This window comes from Argiope bruennichi, chromosome 10, assembly GCF_947563725.1.
Source record: "Argiope bruennichi chromosome 10, qqArgBrue1.1, whole genome shotgun sequence".
In the NCBI taxonomy this organism is placed as follows: domain Eukaryota; kingdom Metazoa; phylum Arthropoda; class Arachnida; order Araneae; family Araneidae; genus Argiope; species Argiope bruennichi.
This window is the reverse complement of record NC_079160.1, coordinates 117,301,173-117,319,337: the sequence shown is the minus strand read 5'-3', so window position 1 is coordinate 117,319,337 and position 18,165 is coordinate 117,301,173. Positions and strand designations below refer to the sequence as shown.

General features: G+C 28.5%; 1 protein-coding gene across 1 annotated transcript; it reads right to left on the bottom strand.

The window, feature by feature from the left end:
• Positions 1-6,234: 6,234 nt before the first annotated feature.
• LOC129988106 (aspartate--ammonia ligase-like) lies at positions 6,235-10,755 on the bottom strand. The gene has a single exon (XM_056096233.1). It carries the CDS (start codon positions 10,528-10,530, stop codon positions 9,547-9,549), a length of 984 nt encoding a protein of 327 aa, XP_055952208.1. The 5' UTR covers positions 10,531-10,755; the 3' UTR covers positions 6,235-9,546.
• Between the last annotated feature and the right edge of the window lie 7,410 nt (positions 10,756-18,165).

Sequence of the window (18,165 nt, the reverse complement as noted above, 5' to 3'; positions counted from 1 at the left end):
AAGAATTCAATCATGCATAGGGAAAGTCCCTTATACATTGATGCACGTTCTTGGAACAGACCTCCCAAAAATAGTTGTGGCGGGCGGCGGAACCTGTTGATCACATGCAGAGAGTTTCCCATTTCACAAACAGTCAGGTCCTATTTCTAGAAGCAATACGCCGCTTGTCTCATTGTACGAAAATAAGATTTCTTTCGCACTCAAGTCTCCACAGAAAAATATTTATTTGCTTTTCAAACAAGTTTTTGGAGCTATTCAATACTCCAAACAAATTTCATATGTGATATCCTTAAAAGGATACAAACACAATTACTATTTTCATAATGATTGAAGTGTTTTGATATTCGCATAATTAAATTTTCTGTGTCTAGTTAGCATGAGAATTCCACTGCTCTGAATGATTGTCCAATTTTTTAAAAACAGATTTATGGCTTATTTTCAAGCTCTTTTTAAATTTAAAGGATATTTGAAATAAATTGCCAATGATAAATGATTGTCTTTATGGATTTTTAAAATTATCTTGGGTGATCACAGAAATTCACCCAAATGTAAATATTTTTTTAATGTATAACAGAAAATCTAAATGCTGGCATCACGTATATATTAATACTTTTGTTCATATATCATCAATATTATGGTTGGCAATGTGGTAAAGAAAAAATGCTTCGTTTATTAAAATTTAGTGGATTTAGGAATTTAACTGGAAGGAGAGGATGTTCGCATGAAAAGTATTTATTTATTCTTTTTGCAATAAATTGATTTTCTTTAGAATATTTTTAATTCAAATGAAGTTAAATAAATTAAAAATTTAACAAAATTTCTTCTGCTTCCCCCCCTCTCCTCTCTTCTACAAAGTTTTCTAGAGATATATAAAAAAGAACTGAAATCATTAGACTCGAAAATAAAATCTCATAAATTTACAAAAAAGTCATTTCAAGAAAATACTAGTGATGTTTACTAAGTATCTTTTCTTTTTTAAAGATTTTTAAAAGATCGAATCGGAATTTCTGAAAATAAAGGAAGACAAATTGCTGAAAAAGATTTGCAACCAGCCTTTCGATTGTCAATCATATATATTGTTACAAAATTTTTCTATACAGCAAAATACCGTCGATCAATCGTGATGCATTTAATCTCTAATAGTTCAGCAGTTTGTTTGCTGTCTCATCCTCTAATTTCTCTTATTTGTCGGCGACTCCGACTCCTCTCACACACACAACTTTTGACGATCCACACAACTTCTTCCCTGCAGTTTCCGAGTGCCCTGTCTTTTATAGCTCCGGGAGGCGGGGCTAAATCTTCAGACCAATCAGGGCGTATCTGAATGTATCTTCGTTATTACTGGATGGATCGTGAAGCTTCTCGAACTTTCTGGTATTATCCATTTAGTCGCCAAACTCGCCAAATTCAACGCCAAGTCGCCAAATGATCGCCAAGTTAATCGCCAACCTCTGAGTTTATTGACACGGCACCTGCTTAGCACACACAGGACAGATCGTACAACGGTCTTTCTTAGGATGACACTATTCGTCTTGCTGGGAAGCAAAATTACAGGTTTGTAACAATATTCTAGATTGCATTGTCTACACATTATTTTTATTGAAATTATTTTTTTTTGAAAGAAAGTTTTGATAAAAGAAAAGCACGTAAACTATATTAAAAAATTATAAAACTCTATTAATTATAAAATATTTATTATCAAAACTAAAATAACTTAAGATTAGCTTTCTTATATATTAAAATAAATTCTGCATTTTTAAAATTGTCTATTGTAAAATTTTTAGCCATGTTTCATAGAAAACGTTGTCAAAAATCGATATCGTGTAGGAGATAGCTAAATGCGGTGTTTGTGTTTCGCCATATTATATACTTTTAGGAATTAAAAAAATAACAGTAAAATTAATACATTATTTCGCTAATATAAATGTTATAAAGATTTTAAAGATTGTAATTCATAAAAGACTCCTCTTATCTTTGTGTATTTTACCCTTTAACAAATTAATCCAATTGAGATTGTCTGAATCTTAGTGCATCTACGTAATTTTCAAAAAAAAAAAAAAAAAAAAAAAACAGTGTTAGCTAGATTTTTTTTTCTCTCAATTCAAACATTATTTTATAGAGGTATTCGTAAATATGACACTATTTATGGCTTATCTTTTTCAATAAGAGTGTAAAAATCTAGCTGAGCCTACAAGATACTCTTATATGATTTGCATATCACATAAAATTACCTTAATTTAATATATAAATTAAATAATTAAGTATTTCCCATATTTGGTTCTTGTATAGTATTAAGAAAGCTTTACAAAAATCGGATGCGTTAAATAAGTTAATATTGTCTATATTTGAATATGACTAATATCTTCTCAACATGAAATTAATAATAATGGACACTGATACTTTAAAAAAAGTGAAGGTAATCGATTTTGGTTGGTCCCAAGTCAATTCTTTAACCATTGAAGATTTTAGACTTTAACTATTATCAAATCTGTAATTATTATAGATAAAGCTATTTCATTCTAAGAATTTGTTATTGATTGAGAGCATTTGGAAAAAATTCAAAGATGTAGTGGAAAAATTTCAAAGTTTTCCTAAATATTAAAAAGGTGTATGTATATATATATTTATTATATATATATTATAATCTGAATAAAAAATACTAATTTAAATACGACAACCCTTTTGTTTGTGCACGTATGTATGTGCGTGTAATTCCTAGTTTTCTTATGTGAAAAACATTTCCGCACTGAATTATTGTTTGCACTTCAGATTGTTTTAGAGAAAAACTGAAATTAATTTTTAAATTAAATGAATTACATTTTTGGAGAATGGATGCCTTCTTAAATGACATAGGGAAAAAAAACACTTTTTTTAAATCAATTTTCTTCAAAACATGCCAATTTTTCTATAAAAATTAAGATTTAAAATGTGAAAGCATTAGAAAAGTATTATTTAAAACAAAATTTCATCCAGATACTTTTTCCTCTGTTTTTCGAAGTGTGTTAAATATGAAATAAAGCAACGTTCAAAATTCCTGCTGATTAAAATCGGCGCGTGTGTAAAAGGTTTACGGAAAATCAGCAGATGTTTTGTTTTTTGGGAGGTCCGTCCTTCATTCGTCCTCTTCCTGAGTTTACTCGGCCCTTTACCACCTTTTATGACACGACTTCTGGGAAAAAAACTCTTATCTGAAAAAGAGGATCAATATCTTTCATTTAAATAGGCAATTACTAAACACACGTGGAGACTTGAATATGTTGTTTCTACACCACTCTTTCTGATATTTTCAGTTTTATTTTATTTTCAGCTTCTTGCATCTTTAAAAGCTTTAGTTTGAAATAAAAAAAAATTGCAATCAGAATTATTTTATTTCATTGTTCACCAAATTTCAAATTGATAATTTTTTAAAAATCTTTTTTGAAAACCGCTGGCGAATATATTTGATTCATTAAACTTGATTGTGATTATTGGAGATTTCAATTCAAAATGTTCTCAAAATAGAATTTAGCTGATTTAATGTAAAGAAAATAATAAAGCTAAAATGCAAGATCATTGGTGATTTTACGATTTTATGCAAAAAAAGAAAGTTAATAAAGCATTCTGAAAAAATATGTTTAAATGACATTTAGATGGTTACAAGGGATTTTTTTTTTTTTTTATTTGCTTGAAAACTCCATTCCAAGTAGTGATATTAATTATTAAATTTGTCACTTATTGTATAATATCATTTGTTATAATTTGAATTTCAATGCAGTTGTACATTGTATAAGATTCTTGTTTGGTTATTATTTTAATGTAAAATCAAATAGTTTTTTTCTTTATTCTCATGAACACAAAAGAATATATACAGTTCTTTAATGGCAACGCAGCAGTAAATTTAACCATAGAAAAATGGTGAAAACAGTTCAAACCCCAAGTGGCAGAATAGTGTGGTAAAATATGATTATTAATGAAAAAAAAATTGAAAAATTTTAATACAGTAAAAGTTTTATTTTTCTGGAGGTTATGAGAAGCAAACATAGTATTCGCAACATTTTAATGAATATTAGGAAGAAATGCGATATAATAAAAATGTAGAGCAAATAATTAAGATTTTAATTCATTAATGGTTATAAAATATTCTATTTTTTAATTTTCTAACAATATTCTATTTTTTCGATACTATGAAATCAAGTCAGTTCTAATTATTCTTAAAAATGCACACACACACAAAAAAAAAAGTAGATACAAATATTTTAATAGCAGAACAAGAAATAAATTCACTCCATATAAAAATATATATATATATATTTTGTTTTAAGAAAATTAAAGTTTGTTAAAGGTGAAACTCTCGAGGTGGGTGAAATTGTTCTTCTGAAAGACAATAACAAAATGCGTGCCTTTTGGAATTTAGCTCGTGTGTTAAGAGTTAATACCTGGAAATGATAGTCGTGTGCTCTTGTCAAAACAGAACATTCAGAGTTTTTAAGACCTGTGCAAAGGTTATTTAGAATGGAAATAGATAATCCAGCTGTGGGAAAAGGCGATGACGAAGTTATTCCACTGACTTCCGATAATGGTGGAATTGTAAGGGCATTTAAAAATGTTTTGTCCAAATTGAATTTTGTATTGAAATTTTATAAGTTAAATGTAAAATTTCTTACTGTGATGCAATTTTTATTCATGTATATTTCAATGTTTAAGTGTTACATATTCATTGTGTTCCTTTAGGATTTTGAGTGTCTGTGACATGCTCACTCAAAAGGTGAGAGGATATGTTGCATCTAACTAGAGTTCTTCCCACCCTTCAAAAATGGATTTGCCATTCTCGTTGGCACGCATGCGCTTAGCGAAGGGGGATGAGATAAAAACAAGTCTGCGGTATCTTTTTTAGTTAGTAATATTGGGTCATCGAGTAAAGAGTGTTTTTGTTTTAATGCCATGTTGAAATTTTAATAAATATTTTTTTTTTTTTTTAGCAACTTGAACAGCCTATTTATTTCTCCATCCTGGAATATCTCAGGTGGCAAAGGAAATTTAAGTATTCACCACACTCGTCAAAAACAGCTCACTGATTAAATGATTTGAATCATACTAAGGTCTATTTAACTTGACGTAATGGCATTCTGCATAGCTTTAGCATATTGTCAACTTAACATGCTACTGGCTATGAAATTACTTACGCTTTTATTATTCTTGTGTGCTTTTTATTCTCAGTTGCAGGAGAAAAAAAGATGGGGGTAATTAATTCTAAGTGCATTCTATAAAATAAAATTAGCTATTAGAAACCGTTCATATTATACTATAATCTGATATTTGTAAGCATCAATTTATATCATTGACCTGGAAAATAAAACTGCTAATAACTTCTTTTATGAAATGAAGTTCTGTAATTGAATAACAAATTTATGTATATATAAAATATAATTTATATCATTAAGCAGTAATATAAAACTGCCAAAAAACATCAAATTTTATATCTGTAATATAAAATTCTCAATTAGCATATTATAAATCAATTTTTGTAAGAACAGAATTGTAGTTGTATTAGAAAAACACAAACAGATATCTAATTCTTCAGTTTTATTTTCTTAAAGCTTAGATTTAAAACAGGAACTAATATTTAAATTTTTCAAAAATATTTTGCGTGGCAGTGTTAATATATAATTAACATTATTAAGCAATTATTGAGTTGAAAATTAATCACCTCATAGAGCAAACTTATAGAATAAATTCATTTTCAATCACCAAGAAATTTCGTCTCAAAATTTTATTCCAAAAAATTGAAAACTATTTTCCATAAGCACCACTTGATAAATTTTCTTCATATCAATTAAGATTTTTTACATCTATTAACTGTGTAAGTTATTAGTAGATGATAACCTTTGTTGCAGATCTAAATTTATCTATTTCAGTAATACTATAAATGAATAATTTTTTCATTTTGTTGTAATTTATAGTTGCATGCTTTTAAATTCAAAAATATACAAATTTGTCAACATCCTCAATAAAAATAGTAATGCTATGAATACTGTGTTTTTAGTAATATTTGTGAGGAAAAAATGAAACAAATTAAGTTTTGAAAAAAAGTGTAAGTCAAATAATAATCATACAAATAATCAATGCATAAATTTCAGATTATTCATCTGTAAATGTTGGGTTTTAAGCAATATTTAATAATATATAAAAATGTTAGAACTAAAATTACAAAACCAGAAATATTTTGCACAATAAATAAAAACAAATAGTTCCAAGCAGTAAATTTTATTATTCCCTCAAGATAGTGTACCAATAATAAAGAGATTCAGAATTATACTGTTAAATTCAGAACTAAAATTAAAAACCAGAAATATTTAACACAGTAAATAAAAACAAATAGTAGTAAACAGTTAATTTAATTATTAAATCAAGACAGTATACCCGATAATAAAAAGAAGTACAAAATTATAAAATATAAAACTTAACCTTGGATTTTTGTACATGACATGACTAACAAAACACTATTGTCATATGAGAAGTCACTTAGGACTGTTGAGGGTTAACAGAGATTCACTGTTTCAAAAACCAGAATACTTTCTTAAAATAAATAATTATAGCTTATAAATGACTGACAATTTCACTGCACATTCAACAACAGACGATTATCTTTAAAAATGGCACTTAGAAAGCATTTGGCACAACTCAATTATATCTACATCTAAAGCATAGGAGAATGAAAAATTATCTAATTTTTATTTTTTTAAAATTCAACATACATCTATTTACTTTCAATTCACAGATGCTGATTTACAGTCTATCAAAATCTAATTTTAACAAAGAATTCAGAAACAATTACATCTTACAACATATCACCCATTTGCAGAGTAAAATAATCTGAAAGTACTAATCTTAATATCCCTGAAACACATAGCAAATTAAATGATATAACTTCAACACAGAAAAGCACAAGAAATAGATTGGCAAAGTCCAATTAATCCTCTCTAGTTCAAAACTTCTGATCATTTTGTACTGTTACTGCTGATAGAAAACCTATGTATCAGAAACATATGTATTCTGAAAATTCATAACACTAAAAGAAAATTTAATATTAAAATGCTGTTATGTACCTAAATGAAAAACTTCTCAATTTTCTTTTAAATATAAATCATTGTTAAAACTTTAATGAACTATTTACTTAAAAATGAATGTATTCAATGAAGCAAAATAATAAGTACTAGGACTGGTCATCAGGGAGGAAAAACATAAAATAAATGATATTTTTCAGACCAACCTAATCAATTAATTCTTTTCAACTTTTAGTCAGTACACGAGCACACAAAATGACTTTCTTTTTTCCCCCCTCTGTATTATAGAACATAAATGATCTGCAGAAAATATCTTCCCCCAAGATTAATGTGGTCATCTTCTAAGCCAATGAGAACTTACGAAGACTTCTTCAAAAGATACTCCTTTAAACAAATATAGATACTCTTTTTAATAATAAATTTTTAAACATGAATTACTCATATATAAGTAAAAAGTAAAGAAGAGTCAAAAATCAGATGTCAGCCTAATTGCAAAAATCTCTTAACTCCAATTTATAAAAGACAGAAACACACACAAATTTCAATCTCAAAACTACATGCATATTTTTTCTTCTTTTTTTAGTTAAATAATTAAAAAAAAATAATTTAAAAAACCTACATTATTTAGATTTGTTTGATTTTAAACATAATATGGATCATTTTCATTATCATGGCAAAAATACGTTCTTTTGAAATAGGCGATTTTAACATTCTTTTCATTAACTCTTTTTTTTTTTTTTTAAGTGACTGTTTAGCACAAATTTTGCAATCAACTTTAAGCTAACTTCTAAATGAACTAGGAATTTTAATCAAAGGTCAGAAATGAATGATGATGTAATACTAATTTGCTTTCTTGTACAAATTTAGTTATCAAGTCTACCTTATCCGAGAGTTACTTTAAAATTGGTTGCAAAATTTTACATATATAAGACTAAGATGGATATAGAAGACTAAAAAAATTATTTAAATTAAAAAAATCAAATATACCATTTTTTAAAAAATGGACTAGAAAAATATCAAATAATTTCTACTTGCTCCATACAAATTATCCTGAAAATTTATGATTGTAAATTTTAAAAATTGTGAAGACTCTAGCTTGAAATATTTTTTGCAAGAAAAGTAAAAATATCTGATTTGCAAAACACACATAAATAGAAAACAAAAGAAAAGTTCATAAAAGCAAATATAATTAATTCAATATAAAAACAATTATTGCATGCTTTTTAGATTCAATAAAATAATTAATAAAACTTTAGAATCAAGTCAAAATTTAAAAGATATTATTCATACATTAAAAAGTAAATATTTAGAAACATTAATTTTTAAAATTAAAAATCTTTGATTAAATCTGCTTGCTTAGTTTAAATTCATTTCAAACAAATATATAAATATAATAACCACTCTTGCAAAAGACAATCACAATAAAATAAAAAATTGCTGATATTACAATATAAATGGATAAGTGAGATCAGTATAATTTTAAATGGCAATATTTTTTTGAAATTGTATGTAAAAAAGAAAAGCTAAACAATCGCACTGTTTTGGTAAAATGCAATTTATAAATGTAAAGTATATGATAATCATTTTTAATATATGACATAAGAGTGAAAAAAAAATGATAAAAGACATTCAAAAAGATAAATTATTGAAGTCAAAATAAAAATGAATGCATTTTGTTATTACAAAAACAAAGAACAAACTTTTAGTCTATATATATATATATATATATATATACGAAACCAATTATTTTGAAAGGAAACAAAATTCAATAAATTATGGAAGAGAAGATATAATAAACTTATTTAGAAAATAAGGTCTTTGATTCTAAAATCATTGGCAAAAATAATTACATTTGCAGCTATCTTGTTTCTAGACATTGATTGATAACAGCTGGATCATAGACAATCTGATTGGAAAATAGACATACATCTTATTAAGTTCATAGATTCCTATATATTTATGAGCATAAACAATGTACTAGCTTCTTATGCTATAACTAAACATATTTTATTTCATTTAACAAGGCTTAATAAATGAAATATGAAAATGTAAAAGCTAAAGAATATAAAACATTGTCACAAAATCAAATTTCAAAACATAACAATAACAAAGATTTGAGATTCTCATTACACTTTTAGAGTAATACATTCAATAAGTCTATTAACTGTTATAAAAATAAGAAAACCAGACCAGAAACAAATTAAAATAGAATAAATATACAAAACAACTTAATTGTGTGTAATTAAGAATCAATTAGAAAAAATAAACCATATCAAAATGCAACTATATTTTTTATAAAGCCTTATAATAAAATAAGTTGAATATTCCTAATGGCAAGAGGTACAAAAATTAGATATATATTGAAACATTTAATAATAATAATATTTGATATAATAAAAATATACCATTCCCATTACAAAATACCCAAAAAGTATCCATATAGTTAGATACTCAAAAAATATATAATACCCAATAAAAAAAATGATTTAGAAAATAATACATTTTATAAAAGCTTAATATTTCTTTTTGCACAATCAGCCAAGATATCTTCATCCCACACAGAAGCTTGTACTTCTCCAATATGTATCTTATCCAGCAGATACATACATAAGCGAGACTGACCAATACCTCCACCAATAGTAAAAGGAAATTCACCATTTGCTAAAGCTTTATGGAAGGGCAAATTCAATCTATCTAATGCACTTAATTCAGTGAGTTGGGTTATTAAAGAATCTTTTGTAACTCTGATACCCATACTTGACAACTCGAAAGCAACATCAAGTTCATCATGATGTACAAGAATGTCACCATTCAATTCCCAGTCATCATAATCAGGAGCTCGGCCATCATGTTTTTGTCCAGATTTTAATGTTTTTCCAACTTGAGAAATGAAGATAGCACCATATTTTCTTGTGTACTCATTTTCACGCTCTTTTGGTGATAACTGAGGAAATTCATCCTCCATTTGTTGAGAACTGATGAAAGTGATTTGTTCAGGAAGTTTTTGACGTAACACAGGGTACTTTTCCCTGATAAATTTTTCTGTTGCCTGAATACACACATAAATATCTTTCACCACAGACTGAAGGTATGCCGTATTTCTATCTTCTTCCTTAATAACTTTTTCCCAATCCCACTGATCTACATAAATAGAATGCATGGGCCCTAAGTCTTCATCTCTTCTTATAGCATTCATATTCGCATATAATCCAGAGTATACTTCAAACTCATATTTCTTAAGCGCTAATCTTTTCCATTTGGCAAGTGATTGAACAACAGATGCAGATATTCCAGATTTTGTATCAAAAGCAACCGGTCTTTCACTGCCATTCAGATCATCATTTATTCCAGAATTAGTTTCCACAAAAAGTGGTGGGGATATACGAGTTAAATTTAATTTATTACACAATTCATCTTCAAATTTTACTTTAATCAATTTGATTGCCTTTTGAGTTTCATAAACAGATAACTTACTATTATAAACCATGTTAACAGAAGACAAAATAATAATATTAGAAAACAATTTTTCTATTGCGTTTTCTTCAAAATTTTCTTATTGATGCAAATAACTTTCGTTAGTCTAAACTATTTCAAAAGGAAAAACACAATCGAGTGATAAACAGCACTGAATTACCTCCTATCCGAAAACAACGTGGTACAACAAAGGCCAAGGTGCTCCAAGGCTGGTTCAAGAAATGCTTGACACGTTAACTTTCCCACAAAAACCGGTCGAGCGAGTCACCGAAAACGAACTAATAGTGAATTTCCCAATAAAAGAAAATAAAATATTTTTGATAATTTGATTTTATACTATAGAATGAAAAATTGTTATTCACAGTTTTATTCGAATACAATATAGCAATTACTAAAGCATATAAATGCATATTTAGAAGGAGAAAAAAGAATTTTGATAAATGCTAATGGCTGATTCGTTCAAGATGCGAATAAATGACATAAAGCGAATCTATACAGTAAATCTGAGTAGATTTACTTTATTTGTCAATGAGCAGGCATCTTTATCTATCGACCATTCTGTCCTTACACCATAAATAAAACTATACCATTTGCATTACCTCGTGAGAATTAATTCAAATGTAGTTTTTAATATTTAGAAAAGGAAACAATTTAATGATAAAGAAACTTCTATAAGTATAGCTGGACAGACAGAGGAAGTTTGTCTAGGGACGACGAATATTTTACGAGCGGTTATTAAGTACCCAATATCAAAAAGTCACAAATACCAGTGATCAATACTCTTTAAAGAGGGGTGCGATTCAAATCCTTGATACGATCTTACTGGTGATATTTCGATTACAGGTCTTGAATCACGATAGAAAGTACCAATTGATACGATCTGTCCAATAGAAGTACTCGAACAAGAGTTCAATCATGCAAAGGGAGAGTTCTTTACCCATTGATGCAATTACCAGGAACAGACCTCCCACAAATAGGGGGCGGGGCCTATTGATCATATATCTGTGGCTATATCTACGCTTCCTAATATTTCACAAAGAATCAGATTCGAGCTCTCCCTATCCCATCGCATAATAACGACTATCGCTGGAAGCTATATGCGGCTTGTTTCATTGTAAGAAAACAAGTTTTCTTTCGGACTCAAGTCTCCCCAGAAAAATATTTATTCTGGAAAAAAACTCTATCTGAAAAAGAGGATCAATATCTTTCATTCAAATAGGCAATTACTAAACACATATGGAGACTTGAATATGTTTTTTCTGCACCAATCTTTCTGATATTTGCAGTTTTATTTTATTTCCGGTTCTTGCATCTTTAAAGGCTTTAGTTTTAAATAAAAAATATTGTAATCAGAATAATTGTATTTTATTGTTTACCGAATTTTAAATTGATAATTTTTTAAGAAATTAATTTCAAAACCACTGGCGAATATATTAGATTCACTTATCTTGATTGTGATTATTGTAGATTTCAACTCAAAATGCCCTCAAAAAAATTAGCTGACTTAATGTTGAAAAAAAAACTAAAACGTAAGATCGCTGGAGACTATACGATTTTATGTAAAAAAGAAAGTTAATAAAGCATTCTGAAAAAAATGTGTTTAAATGACATTTAGATTGACACGAGGGATTTTTTTTTATTTGCTAGAAAACCTCATTCCAAGCAGTAATAACAATTATTAAATTTGTCACATTGTATAATACCATTTGTTATAATTTGAATTTTAATAAAGTTGTACATCGTGTAAGATTCTTACTTAGTTATTATTTTATGGCAAAATCAAATTAGTCACTTCTTTATTTTTATGAACGCAAAAGAATATATACTGTTCTTTAATGGCAATGCAGCAGTAAATTTAACCATAGAAAAAATGGTGAAAAAGGTTCAAACCCCAAGTTTTTCTATGGCAAATTTGCAGATTAGTGTAGTAGAATAAGACTATTAATGAAAAAAATTAAAAAATTTTAATAGAGTAAAAATATTTTTCGGGAGGTTACGAGAAGCAAACATAGTATTCTCAATATTTTATTAAATATCATAAAGAAATGTGGTATAGTAAAAATTAATAAAAAAGCGGAGTAAGTAATTAAGATTTAAATTCATTAATGATTATAAAATATTCTAACAATACTGTTTTTTCGGTACTATGAAATCCAACCAGTTCTACTTATTCTTAAAAATGCACACACACACACAAGAAAAACAGATACAAATATTTTAATAACTGAACAAAAAATGAATTCACCACAGATAAAAATTATACAAATATATACATTTTTTTTGTTTGTTTCAGGAATTAAATCTTTCTCCTTAATTTCGGGAAATAATTTTACAATTCAATGTGTTAAAAATGTTTTAATAAGTTTAAACATTTTTTAAAAAATTCATGAGATTGGACACATTTAATTATTAACAATTAGAACCTTATCAAAGCAAAAATTATAATTTTTTTTATGAAAGTTTTATGCAGTGTTATATGAAACACTATTTGCACCAAGATTTGCTGCGTTTTAAAACTACAAGGCAATTTTAATTTTTCTCAGAAATAGAAAAAAAAGAATGATCTATTCTTCTCACAAAGCGGAAATTCAACGAGATAAGCAACACTGACATTGTTTTCGGGTGGCTGGGAATTAATTAGCATTCTTACTGGGCGGTAAATCTGCAGAAGGGAAAAACAATATCTTGCGCAATATGTGACACTTCAAAGAAGTAAACAATGCAGCAAATGTTAAACAATGTAGGAATTGGAGAAATTCACTTTTAAAAGAAATTTCATTTCAGAGCAATGCATAAATATATGACTTCCTCATTCTTAAAAATTAGATTTAAGAAGACATTTTAGAAAAAAAAAAGTTTATATTTTTTCAAAATACTTTTTAACGAATAAAAAAAGTCTATAAAAGGAATATAAAAGGTTAGGCTTAGAATAATCAATTCATCTAATGATTCTTTCTAATTGTATCGAAGAAATGAATAGTTTCATTTACAAAGATCTATGAAATCACATCCATAAAAGTATTATTTTGCATTAGAAAAATTTACACGGTCGCATTTTTTTCAAAATATATTTAACAAAAAAGAATATAAGACCTCTTTGTTGTATAATGCGTGAAAAAGAATCAACTTAAAAAAAAAAGAAATTTTTTTTTTACTTTATTAATATAAAATTAATCATTCTCAGGTTAATATGCCATGAAACCTCGTGATAAGCATTGATAATGCTTCGTTATCAAAAACAGCAGAAATGAAATAGAATTATCAAAAAATGCATTACAAATTCAAATAAAATGAATTACAAGTTTCCTCATTATTGATATTTTTGCCTCGAAATACTGAAAAATGTATTGAAAAAAATATTTTATTCATAATGCTTAAAAATTTATACACGATCGATCATTCTTAGATGAATGTGTTATAAAGACATCGAAGGAGTCAGTCGATTTCAATTTTATGTACGATATTAACGTAAAATCTTAAAGTCGGCAACAGGCAAATATGTTGTAAGTGGAAAAGTAATAAAAAGAGTTGCGGATTCCCTTCAATCTAAAACTGCAAATGAACAACCAGGCCAGCCGGCCTAAAACATGTAAACACTATAACTTAAAAACGCAAGAACTTTAAATGCACCAAATTTCGTATTAGGTTTCTTGACGGTAATTGCAGTTCTGTGTCAAATTTTGAATTCGACTGGTTGAGGGGAAAAAAAACACTTATAAAGCCCAAATTCACCGTTATTAGAGAGTATGCGAGAAATATTTTAGGGACACGAACCCCGCTGGTTTATTATTGCTCCTAGTTCGATCGTACAATTCTTTTACCCAACAGTATTCAAAGATTTAATTACTGCAGATAATAATTATTAAATTAGTTGTCAAATACTTACTTACCTTTAATAAAATACGAAATTAAATATTGTGTGTTATTTCGAAGTTAAATTATTAGATCAATACAACTTGCCTGCCCGTTCGGGGATGTTTTTCCCCCTTTCGAAAAATTTCTACGGCCACCACTTCTTTCCCTACCCTCCTATAGTTCGTCAACAGATTCTGAGATGACCGCATTTCGACGATTCCATCTCAATAAGGAGTGAAACGCGGAACGATGAGTGCATTTCCGGTATTCCCTTTGACCTTGGATTTTCCTATTAGATACTAGCAAATGTAAACATTTTCATCTTTCCTTTCACCCCTATTTTGACGAATTAAACCCATTCTAACGCATGCGCAAAAGCGCGGATGGTTTTACTATCCGTTGCTGAACTATAAAAGTAAAATTCTTGTTTTTGCAGCAAAAATCTCAATCATCTCGCTCATCTCCCTCCATTATCGGAAACGTCCAAAAATTGGAAAGTAGTAAGTTGAAAAACTGATGAAAATAAATTAAAACTATTTTATTTTTTGTTAATTTTTTTTCTTATGTTGTTCACGCGATGTGCTAATATCTAAAATATTTTTTATTTCATTGATATATTGTTTTAACTTGGCTCGGATTGAATGGCTCAGTGGTAGGATTCTATGAACTGAATGCGACGCGACATTTCGCAAGTTCATATCTGACTCCAGACAAGTTGCCTAAAAATTGGTTATTGATTTTCTTTCTGTTATTCCTCGTTTGTTCTAGAATGTTCTTATAATTTCAGTATCTTTCTAAGTATAGAAGATTTGAGTCATTTCGTCTACCAATGTATTGGTAGATTCGTCTATTTAAACAAGCAGTCTTCGTTACTATCTCAGTTCAGACATAGCATTTATATTTCAGATGAAGTGAATTCATGCACTTTTTGTTTCATGATATATTTGTATAAGTCGATATCGCAATGAGTGCTCCGATATTTTTAAAACGATTTTAATGGAATATATAAGCCATCGTTTCACCTTTTAAAAACTTATTCCTCCACACATCATTTGCTTATATTTTGATGGTTTCAATCTTTTTTAATTACAAAATGGAGTTTACTTTCAAACTGAAAGAAGACCATGTTTGTATTTTCTAACTTTGCTCTTTTCTTACTTATGTTCATTGAAAAAAACAAAGAAAATGTCCATCTGAAGAACGAATGATTGCTAATCTATACTAATTAATGTACTTAATAAAAAAGAGAATACATATTTGCCAATCCTTTTCAAAACAGGACAATGCGCTTTAGATTATCAAATTGTACAACCGAAAAGACTTTTTAAAATTATAAATCAAATTTAATTAATTTATGAAAATTTAAATATTTTCTTGACATAATTTCCGAACATATATATCTATATATTTGTTGGCCTTCTAAAACTACCAAATATATGCAAAGTATACCCTGTATACTTTGCATATAGAAATGTGCACCTCAGAGCGATTTTTTAAATTTTTAATTAGAATTAATTTTAATTAATTAAAAATTAAATAAAATTCTGTAGTCCTTCCACGAAAACTTCCGAAATATTACAACACAAAACTGATATTTAAATCATCTTCAACTTAAAAAATAATCTTTTCAATGATACAATTGCTTTAACCTATGAATAATTCATATTTTTAATGATTTTTTTAAAAAAATATTTTAATTATATTTTCCAACAATTTATTTGCATAAAATGGAAATAAATTTTAAAATTTTTTTAGTCAGTGATCAGTCTTGTGTTTCAGGAAATAGGGATGCGTGTTTTGTTGTTTTCAAGAAAAGTCATTCGAATTTTCTAAAACAAGGACTACAAATGCCTTTAATCTGCTGTGTTCCAAATTTAATGGAAATGATAGGAATGGCCCAAGAATCAGTGTTTTTGGGTTTCTTAAAAACGAAGCACTTAAAATGAAATACATTGTGATTGCGTTTTATCCGACGTAACATAGTACGGTAAGCTCATTTAATTGTTTTAAAATCCTGTCAAAAGTTTTGTGGTCGTAACATTATAAGCCAGTTAACAACTTCCGGAGAAGAGTGTACACTTTTGTCTAGTGGCTATGTTACTCGGCTATGAACCCTAACGTTGCGAGTTCGAACCTCAACCCGCACAGTTTCAAGAAGAAAAATAATGTGTCTTACTTTAAAATTTTTATCTTTCGATAATATTCATGAATCATGAATTTAATCATGGGGCATTATAATAGGAAATATTTTATAAAATGCTGAATGTAGATAATAATATGTACATATCCCCAGCAGTTGGAGTTAGCGTAGGAAATAGCGATGATGGATTTCCTCACAGTTACCTTCCTTTTTTACCATGCCCAAATCTGTATAACTCCTTTTTACCGTACACTCCCGAGTATCCGACCTAATGTGGCGGAAGGGCCGTCCGAGTAAAAATAAAGATGGATAGGCCGGAGTTCCATGAACTCATTTCTTTTCCCACCAATACCAGAATACAAAATTTTTATACCGAAACTCATTGTTACAATACGCCTTTTCTCACTTCTTACTGTAAACTAAACCCTCCATTTATCTCAAGCCACGTAGAATGTGACCCGCGGCAGCGGCCCGGTGAATCATAAAGCATTTGTTGGTAATATGTCAAATTAAAATAGAAGGCTTTGTACTAGTAGTTTATATACTGTACTGCAGTTTCATGAATTTATTAAAGAAAAAGTAAGATGAAGGACATACACTATTCACATTTTAACATAAATTCTGTAATACCCACCTTAAATGCAGGAAGCATAAACAAAACATTAATGTAAATTGTAGGCCTAGTTCTTAAGAAAAATTTTTAAAATTTTTTCATTGATAACTGATTATTACACTGACAATATTACACCAGAGTCTAGTTGCTATATAGCGCGTTATTTCTCCTCTATAGCCCATACAATTTTTTTTTCATTTATCACTCATTTTGAAATCTTTACTGTAATACTCTTAAAATAGTACATTAAGCCCACTCCAAGAACAATTTACGAATACTTTAAATACTGTGTAGTTATAATCGGGAACAGCAACAACAGTACTTTATTGAAGACCGTTACACACTGAAGAAACAATGAACAATGAGCAGAGCACAGCTCTTTTCTTGTTGTAACTTAATTTTGCACACGACACGTAGAAGGATCTTAGCAGACTCCACTCCCGATGCCTTGGCAATATTGCCAAGGCCATGTCTTCCATTTTAATTATAAAATAAAACTCGGTCGGATAACACGTACCGGATAGTAGTTGCGAACCGGATACTCGGGAGTGTACTGTATTTTGTAACTTGAGTACTGAATACTCTAATTGGAAGCAAACCTCAAATGAATACTCTGAATCATTTCATTAATGTTTAGAGGCAGGTTCGAGTTCTCACCAGCTTGATCGCTATTTTATTTCTGTAATTATTGCAGTAATAATTGTATACTTAAGTCTAATATCAAAAATAAAATGATTAATTATTCGGAATAAGTTTAATTAGTTTAATCTTAACGATCCCATTGTAATTTTATCGGAGAGTTTGAATCTGGAGTTGATGAATCCTAACGAAATGCTTCCGTTTTAATGCCTCTCATTCAACCTTCTGGAAATGATGAGTAATTGGATGATTCGGATTGACGAAGCTTCGGATTACAGGAAGACAAATTTGAAAGCTAAAAAAACGCCAAATTTGCTTGGCGCAGTATGGCCAAACACGGCTTTTGCGCCAAAAAAAATCGAATCAACCAACCAACCAACCTACAGGAAGACAATTGTTCT